Source organism: Pygoscelis adeliae, unplaced genomic scaffold (assembly GCF_000699105.1).
Source record: "Pygoscelis adeliae isolate BGI_AS28 unplaced genomic scaffold, ASM69910v1 Scaffold280, whole genome shotgun sequence".
NCBI lineage: Eukaryota > Metazoa > Chordata > Aves > Sphenisciformes > Spheniscidae > Pygoscelis > Pygoscelis adeliae.
This window is the reverse complement of record NW_008823944.1, coordinates 1,381,893-1,391,273: the sequence shown is the minus strand read 5'-3', so window position 1 is coordinate 1,391,273 and position 9,381 is coordinate 1,381,893. Positions and strand designations below refer to the sequence as shown.

The following is a 9,381-nucleotide window of genomic DNA, read 5'->3' as shown; positions in this document are numbered from 1 at the left end:
ATAGCGAAAGTTTCAGAAGAAATCTTCCCTCTATCTATCTGCACTGTCAGCAGAATAGTTTCAAAGCTGGCTGTAACCATGCCAAGCCTGACTCGTATTTTTCCATCCGAGCTCTAACTCTGGTGCAAAGCTTCCACAGCATGCTGAGGAAGGGCTTGGGGAGACTGGATGATGTCCTGAGCTGTAGCCTATGCCTGAGCTGCCCAGCTGCTAACAAGTTGTTCCAGTAAGCATGTGCTAACTGGGAGAACTGGGCAAACCAGGAACTGTGCTGGTGGTAAACACTTGGATATCCAGTCTAACTTATCAGAATCTGGGTTATTTGCAGTTTGGTTTAGCTTCACTTACATGGTCACATTTCAAGATACACATGCTTTCGTTTGAAACCTGTGGGGGTTCACTCCTTGCTCAACAATGATTGAAAGCAAGAAGATAATTTCTGTGTTAACCACTAGATGGTCCTGTTTCTCAAAGAAAAAAATAATTCCAAAATAAAGCCAGTCCTGGCTTTGCTCTGAACCTGAATGTTAGTAGAGAACGGCTTCAGTGTAAAGCTACACGAAATTAACAGTCTTGTCTAGCTGCTTGAATTGACTTGGTTTTCTGAATAGCATTGAATACTTTTCATCAATCCTCCAAACTCAATTAGTGCAACTGAGCCTCTTATCAGTCAATGATAAAATATTTCCTAGTTAATGTCAGTTAAGAATTTCCAGCTCCAGACAGCACAAATGTCAGTGTTATCACTCCCTCTTGTAGGATAGGCAAAACCAGAACGGCAATGTTTTATTTTATTTCATTTCACACCCAGAAGTCATGCTCTACCCCAGTACGGAAGGCTGGGCAGATTCACAGCTCAGGCAGAGGTTCAACACCATGGCACTTGCAAACTATTCACATGCTGATATGTGAAACAATGAGAGTGGTGGGCTGGAAAAAAAATATGTTTCTCCATCCAGCTGCATCAAATGCCTTTGCTTTGGTGGTTTTTACCTTCTGTTTGTGGAAGACACCTACCAGCAAAAGGAATACAGAAAAAAGAAGTTTCGGATTAGTGCTTTGAGCAGACTAGCTGGTAGAATTTGGCATCAAAACTGTAGTTCAGTGTTGGTCTCTGGTGCTGTCTTCCCAAAAAATATTCCTCCATGGCAGGCTCCGTAGACCTCGTCCTCTTGGGTCACTCCAACCTCCAGGAGATACCTTCCCATCGCCACCATTCATCCTCCTCACCATTTCCCGCCCAGGATCCCGACCTCTCCTTAGCCTTGGGAAGTTGTTTTCCTTCCCACAGCCCTTCACCCCTGTATCTCTGCTGCCTTTCTAAGAACTTGCATCTTGCAGTGTCTCCCTGGTCAGCCATCCCACCGAGACACTGAGACACTCCGGCTAACAGCGGACTCAGCCCTGCTCCTGGTTCCCATAACCTACGCAGGAATTTTACATGCAGGAGTCCTTGGTTGTATGTGGGGCAAGGAAGTGATGGAGGCCTGAGACCTTCCCTTGGGCCATCCACAAAGTAGAGAGCCTCTCACTCAAACACAGAAAAAGGATGGAGGTTTTAACACGCAAACCTCTGCCCCTTCGCTACAGACCAAGCTGTTCTCTAAATGATCTTGCTGGTTCACTCTTTCGTGACCCCCTTTCCCCTGACAGCTCTTTCCCAGTTCCTCCCAAGTCTGAGTGGCTTTCACGTATCTGTGTTGCCATGAGCTGACTTGCTTTCCTCAACCAAAGCATAAGCCCTGCTATGAATGGGATAACAAAATAAAATAAAATCACAACTGCCTGAAAAGACCCTGAGGAGTCAGGATGGTTTCTGTGAAGCTTCTGAGTACTATACATAGCACTCTGGTAGTTCAGCTGTGGTCTGGTGGAAACAAATGGTAACTTACAGTCAATGAGGATGGAGTAAAATAGTACTTTGGTAAGAGAAATGCCTGGTGAGGCTCATTTAAACAGACCGTCACATAGTTTGTTAGTCTTCATTGCTTAGAACATTTTATAGTAGCCATTCATGAAGGCAGAATGACTGAAAGCAAAAATGAAAAAATAAGTACTAGTAACTGGCAAGTGGTGTGTCCAGAACAGATGCACGGCCGTGATCCTTCTTGTAGCAGGGAGAGAGCTGTGAAGTCCTTGGCCCATGATTTTGTGGATGCTGAGAATTTACATGGGTTCAAGAAGGAACTGTGAAAGAAAAGTAGTCCATTAAGGGCTACCTACCACAAAGACACATTTGGCTTGGGAAGCCTCTGGACCACAAGTCTCAAGGGCCTGGGAGAATAGTCTAGTGGGGAATGTCAAAATATGCTGCCCTGTTCTTAGACTCTTCTCTGGATGTTCTCTGCTGGCCACCGTCAAAACCAAGATACTGCAGTAGATGGACCTTGGGCCAGAATAAAGGCGGCTGATCATAGTAGAGCATTTTAAGTGCTGGCTCTCCTAATAATGATTTTTCTTCGTACGGCATATTATTTTGCAGGCAGCATTTGCCAATAAGCCAACCACGTTAACATGAAGACATTGTACAGTTTTATTTTATATGGTAACTTCCATGTAGGTGTCAATCGGTGAAAATGATCTCTGCTATTGAAAGGCTCACATTGCCGTGCCAGCAAGACTAGAAAGAGTAAGTAGGATGAAAATGGCTTTTACTTCTGTTTTCAGACGGTAGGATCACTTAGCAAAACAGCAAAACAAGACAGGGTCCTACGTATCCCGGAGAGAAAAAGCCCTCACTCCAGCAATTGCCCACTAGACATCAAGAAAGGATACCCACATTTTCTGATCAAAATCAATGTGAAGAGCAGTAAGGGAAAAGATCTACCATGCAAAACCATGAAGGGTTTTACTTACTAAGAAGATACCCTCTCCACACATGCACGCAAAATTAGCACAGCGGAAGCACAGCCACCGCCTGGTTCTTGGATGCAGATTGATTTTTAGGTAGGGAGTGTTTGCAAGGTTCAAAGGGAACACGCTAAAAGGAGGTTGCTGAAGAAAGTGTGTATATACATTATTGATTGTGTTAGCTGTAGAAAGACCTTTTGTGCTATCATGGACTTGAAGTGCTTTTCATATTTTGCAATTGCAATCCTGAGCAGTCTGAATAAACTCTTGAAAACTTGGATGAGGAAGACACTTCTTTTAGCTGTTACTAGGTGGAAATTGGAGAATGAAAGAGCGTTTCGCAGGCTTCTTTACCATTTGTGTTCATACACATGCCCATAGAGCAAACTATTACACATAAACAACAGATTTATTTTAATCCCCACAATTAGTGACCCTACCCCCCCAGTGGTGGTGGTGGGGTCATCTACTCGATGCCTGGATACTGAGTAAGGGCAGGGCCAGGCAAAATTTCAATCATGCTTCCTTGTACAAGTACCCCACAAATTGCCCCTAGGGGAAAAAAAAAAAAGTCTCATTTCTTTTGGGAGGTGGCTGCAGTGAAATACTGTCATTTACACTTTGAGGTTTTCCCATCTGGAAGCATCTTTATAGAAAAAAGTAAACAACAGGTTTGCTATTGGACTTCCACTTCATCCTAATGGGGTTGCAGTATTTCCTATCCAGTCTCAGCTTAGGGACCGGGTCTTGCCTCAGAGCCCCCTCTTCTAAGCACAGCTTTAAAAATTGTTTCTTCAGGTAGTTGGTCGCACCAGGAGCGGAGCACAACCCTGCATCTGCAAAGACCTCTGCAAGAGAGCCTTTTGTCCCCAGGCAGCCCGGTAACGCTTCACATCTCAGCCTCTCCGTAGGATGGTGCCAAAGGAGTGAAACACCTGCCAGTTCAACTGCTGCTCCTCTACAAACCTTCATGGTAAACACAGTCTTAGCTATTAAAGCAGCGAGGTCTGTAACAGCAAGACTGCGATGACACATTAGTCAAGAGACAGTGTTAAAAATAGCTGCACAGAAGAGATGCCTATTGTAGAAATACAATATTGCTTGAGATGCTAGCCTCATGCAGATGAAATTTTCTCTGCCACAAAACCAGTAAGCACCTGCTTAAGCACTGAATCACAACTGATTTCATCAGCTACTTGGGTGCTGTGTTGCAGTATGGCCTAAAACTTACGTGTGGGTGAGTTGACCCCAGCCGTGGGTTAGGGGCTTAATGGGACAAGACCCGCAGTCCAGTAAGATCCCAAGCAAAAAGCAGAGGCGGGACAACAGCAAGAGGAGCAAGGGCTGGGAAGGGGCATGTGGCCTGGCTGCTCCAGCTTGCTGGCCGGGAGAGCCCCCTTCCCCCCCACACCTCCCCCCCAGCCATGAATGTTTCCCCCCTGCAGACACACGCTTCAGGCAGAGCATCTCAGCCGGGCAGCACAGAGAGCTTGGCTCTCTTGTGCAGAGAGCGTGGCAGCCAGTGCTGCTCCAGTCTGCCCGCGTCCTCCCATCCATAGGGACATGGCAGCGGCCCCCTCCCCTCTGCTCCCCTCCTGGTGGGCCGGGGGGCCTCAGCCAGGTGTCCTGCCAGGCCCCCCCTGCAATCCCCTGGCACCGCCCTCAGCTCCTGCTCCCTGCCCTGATCAATGGCTTTCCAATAGAGCCACAGTTCTCTTCCCCTCCCTTTGTAAATTTAAATTTTGCTCGCTAATAGTGCTGACGTCCTCCCGGCCCACCTCTTGACTACCCCCCCCCGCTTCAAGCCCACGTCCCTCTGGTATAAAAGGCACAAGCCCCCAGCAGCTGCCCTGCTTCTGCTTGGAGCGGCTGCTACCTGAGGAGCAGCTTTGGTGCAAACAGGTGAGTGCCTCCCTTTAGCTGCTTCAGCGCTTGTCCTGGCTCTTTCTTGCTGGATTTCCTTTTTTCTTTTTGGGCTTTAGCTTTTCTATATCAATGTACACAGCTGTGCTCTGTGCTCAGTAACTTTTGTCCAGTTTTTGCAGTGAAGGAGACTGTGCTGAAGCAACACGGCCGAACCCGCGGGCAGTGTTGTGCCCCTGCAGGGAGAGCCCACGAAGGAGCCTGCAGCACAGCAGTGTGCCTTTTGTGCCGCTCAGCCCTGAAATGAGCCACGGTCCCAGGCCTGGATTCACCTGGGATCTCTTGTGGGGATTTCCAGTGCCGCTTTCAAATATGAAAGCTATTCACGTTTGCATTGGAGGGGGTGTACACAGCCGCTGATCTCGAGCAAGACGCTATTTTAGGGTTTAAAGAGTTAATAGCACCTTGTCTTCTGAGGACATCCATGGTAGGTTTCGACCTGATGCATCTGCAGCAGAGCTTGAGTTTGGCGTGGTGAGAGCACATGTGTGCCCAGAGGGAAAGGCAGGCTGGTCTCCTTCTGCTTGTGTGAGGCAGACCTGCAGCAAGCTGTGATACCACTGCTTCACTGTAACTTTAGTAGTGGTTTTAATGTGCTGTAACTTTCTCCTCTCATGTTGATGGAAATTGCCAGACCACTGTCACAGATGTTGCTCAGCCAAAATTTAAAGGCTTTTTCTTCTTAGGGACCACGCAGAAGTGGCAAGTTGACCAAGTTGGCAGCGGTACCGACTTCTTGCTGAGCTCCAGGAGAAAAATTATTCCTGAAACTTTTAATTGTGTCAAGTTTTGTTGAAACTAGTAAGGTTTTAAAATTTTTGGTGATCATTTAATGGTTGGAAATGGAGGGCACATACAGACTGTCTGTATGAGGTCTGTTTTTTTGATTTTCCCTTTGGAAGAAAGCTGCAGGGCTGTGGGCTAAGGCAGGTCTGGACCTGAGGAGATCACAGACCGCTTCCCAGCCCCATTAGTCGTGAAAGGACTGTGAGTGGGTAACCAGGATTTTGTGCTTACCCTGGAGTTAGAAATGCTCAGCATCATGTAGGGTCAAGTTTGTGGCATTATCTGTGCCTCAGTTTCTCACTATACAAACAGGGGTAGGACAGTTAGTTAGGAGGAGGAAAAATTAGGGAGGATTGGAGGTGCCGAGCCCCCTGATTATTTAGGGGTGGCATGTTACTTACTGAGGAGCAGTGGGAGCCATGTGCTTTGTAGAAATCCTAGCCAGGTCAGGAGTATGAGCAAAAAGTGCAATAAATAGCGGCACTCTGGAAGGTGGCTGGAATGGCTGATGCGGGCACAGGACCACCTGGTGGAGACTGGGACACAGCACTGCTTAGGAAAACGCTTGTGCTAAAAGTTTTTCCCTTTTTTTTGGTCTTTCATCAACAATGAGCTCAAGGCAAGCTCTTCCTTTCTGTCACTCAGTTCCCAGAAAAACAAGACACAAAACCAGACAGCAAGTAATCTGGAAAATCTGTCAGCAACCCTGTAAGCACACTGGAGAGATCCTTCAAAACGTCTTTTTGTCTAACTGAACTTAAGGCTTTGCTAAACATGGAGCAACAAGAGATGTACACCAGCTGAAACTGGAGGCAGAATTCATCCCGTGTGGTTTTACATGCTAAGATCATTTAGTCCTGATTGTTTTGAGATATTCAAGTTAGAAAAAGTTAGTTCACAGCTCTGTTGAAATTATGGGTTAAAAATGACTTTCCTCTAAGCTGTCTGCTAAGTGACTGTCTCTGGGGGAAAAAAAAGGACGAGACAAACCTTCACTGAATGCTAGGGGTTAAGGAGCTTTTGACTTTGCATTTTAATGAAAGACACAACCAGATTCTCCACGTGCTTTTGCTGTGTTGCCTGTGCGGTGTGCTTGGGAGCATCTTGCATCAAAAGATTTTTTTTCCCCTACAGAAGCACAGTGCTTAGGCAGCAACTGGGGGGAAAATCCCACCCTTACATGGGGAGAAGCCTCTGTTTAGGCGTAGCCGAGAGGATTTCCTATAGCTGTGTAGCTACGGTAAGTGATGCTTAAGCAAACAGGGCTCCTGTAGGCAGAGGCTCCAAGGCTGTCAAAGACAGAGGCAGACCTTGCACTTTAGAAGGTACCTAGCATGACAGCTGGGAGAGCTGCTGTGAGGAAGCTTGTCCAAAATGCCGGAGACGGGGTAACAGTGGTAACCCGAGCCTGGGATCCTTCACATCCTGGCTGTGATTTTCCTGACTCAGCACCTTCTGTTCTGCACAGCCCTTCTCTCGAGGGGATTTCTCATCTGCTTGCATCTGGATGCATTTACAGGATCGGGACATCTAACAGTAGAAACCATAACTGGAAATATTACTTTTGCATGTTGGCTGTGAAACGGTGAGCGGACATGGGAGGAGCGTTCCCTTTCAGTAAGCCTTTCTAATGCATTTAGTTGTAAAGAGATTGTGTAAAATGCAAAGGTTAGACATATTTTACAAGTGAGGAAAGGATGATGGAAGTAGTGGCTAAAACACACTTGGTGGCCAATGCCCATGGTTATACAGAGGGCCACACAAAGTCAGTGACAAGCTCGGAGCCAGGACTCGCGCGTCCTGTGAAGCCGTGCCAGGGGCTTTCACTGTTGGTGAGAAAACACTCAAGTTGCAAGACTTACCTCAGTAGATGGCTCACTGCATTGCCTTCGCCTTCAAACAGAAATACCCAGGACATCCCCAGCGTCAGTGTTTCACGGAACTTAGTCATGAAACGACTCTGATGGATAGGAACATGCTGTTGCAGTTGACACCTTCCTTCATCTTGAGAGCTTTAAATCACATGTGTTCCCCGTGTTCACTTTTCTCTTCACAGCCTTCCCACTACCGCTCCATCATGTGGCATCCGATCTCGTGGACACCACGTGCCCAGTGGTCACCCAGGCACTTCAAGCTGGTCACTGTCTATGTGCTGGTGCTCTTGGTATCGCTCAGCTTTGCTTCAGGACAGAGCACACCATTTAAACATCAGATAGACAACAGAAGTAAGTATGAGTCTCACCTGATGTTAACGTGATGGATTCCCATATGGTGACCCCGCGGTCTCTGGTGCATTGAGGGATCAGGATCAGCCTGTCAGGCAAAATTCAGCAGCAAATCCACATGGGTGATTCTATGGTAAAATGGGGGTGTGGGGTCCCATACTTCCATTTACACTTGTAAGAGCATATACAGAACTTAATCTCCTTCTCACAGCCCTTAATTAGCCAAGGGAAACAGCGTAATTTTTTATAAATACCAGAGGAGACACTAATGTACAAAAGACTGACAGTGTTCTGTAGACCTGGGGTAGTTCACAACTACTTCTGTTCAGTAACCAGAAAGCAAGGGCCAGAAGCTTAAGTTCGCCTTACAGATATCTTCACTTCTGTCTGGAACCACGACTTGCCTGAAGGGCAAAATACAAGTGGCTGAAGCGTCTCCACTCAGAGGCACTGTGAGGAAATGAGGCTGGCCAGGTGAGGGACAATACCGTATGCCGAAAAGCTAACACACAGTCCAAAAGATTTTTGAGAAAATCTTTATCAGGAAACCTCATCTTCCCCCAAAGAGCAAAGGCTGATAATTGTATGGGGGGTGGGAGAGAGGTGGGCGTGGGGAGTAAGGCGCGTGCGCTCTCAGTGGCACACCTTTCCCCTTTCAAAGAGAACTAGGGATGTGGGGAGCCTCGGTTTTTAGGTACCCAGGTGAGAAAAAGGAAATTACTTGGTTTTGGTGGGCAGGAGGGGTGTTAAATATTGTGTGGAGAGACTTAAAAGATGTATTTATGGAGAAATTCACAGCCAAAGTGTTTTTTTTATTTTCTCTGTTCAAGCATCAAAATGCACAGAGAAAAATCCTGCTGCCTTGCCGGAGACTTTCATATGACTTGGATGATATATAATGGGCCTAAATTGAAATTTATTCCTGTTCCTGACATTTATCCGTCTTCGGAATGATTTGGCATTTCCTTGGGGTGGCATCATCTCCAGCGCTTTGTAGATTTTCCCTGTTGATATATCTTAGTCTTTTAATACAACTATACCCCTCTCCACACCTGCTCTAAAACTAGACTAGACTATAAAAATAAGTCAAGTGTACTTCAGATGCATTAAAAGAAAAAAAGGCATCCATGAAAACAACTTCCTAAGCGAACAAGAATTAGCTTTTTACGTTTACCTCTCACGTAGGAACCCCCTCTGCAATCCGGTGGATTTGTTAGCCTGTAGAGATGCCGTACCTGGCGCATACAGCAGAAATGGAGGCTGGACAGTAGGACCTTCAGGACTTCAGCTAAGAGGGGACAGTTTAAAAGTGGCGGTACAGGGAGCTGCTATGGTCTTTCTGGACGTGGGCTGCATTGTAACCTCTTCCAGGGTTCGGATCAGTTTTAAAGCACGCTGTGCCCCCCCGAACTGATGGGTACTTTGGCTTACGTTCGAACTGCAGGTTGCAGCCCAGATGAACGAAAATTAATTTTGCATCCAAACCCTCTTCCTTTGGGCTCTACACATGGCAGGTGACCCTCAAAGGCACGAGAAAGTTGCGTGTCTGGCTGCAGCCTTTCCCCTTGTTTTTTTTTTTTTTCTGGGCTACAAATAA

General features: G+C 46.7%; 1 protein-coding gene across 1 annotated transcript in view; it reads left to right on the top strand.

Moving 5' to 3' along the window:
* Positions 1 to 7,534: 7,534 nt before the first annotated feature.
* PRLH (prolactin releasing hormone) overlaps positions 7,535 to 9,381 on the top strand; it is a 2,509-nt gene continuing 662 nt past the window's right edge. The window contains exon 1 of the mRNA XM_009321078.1: positions 7,535 to 7,784. Coding sequence (XP_009319353.1) covers positions 7,535 to 7,784 — 250 coding nt within the window. The remainder of the gene's footprint in view (positions 7,785 to 9,381) is intronic.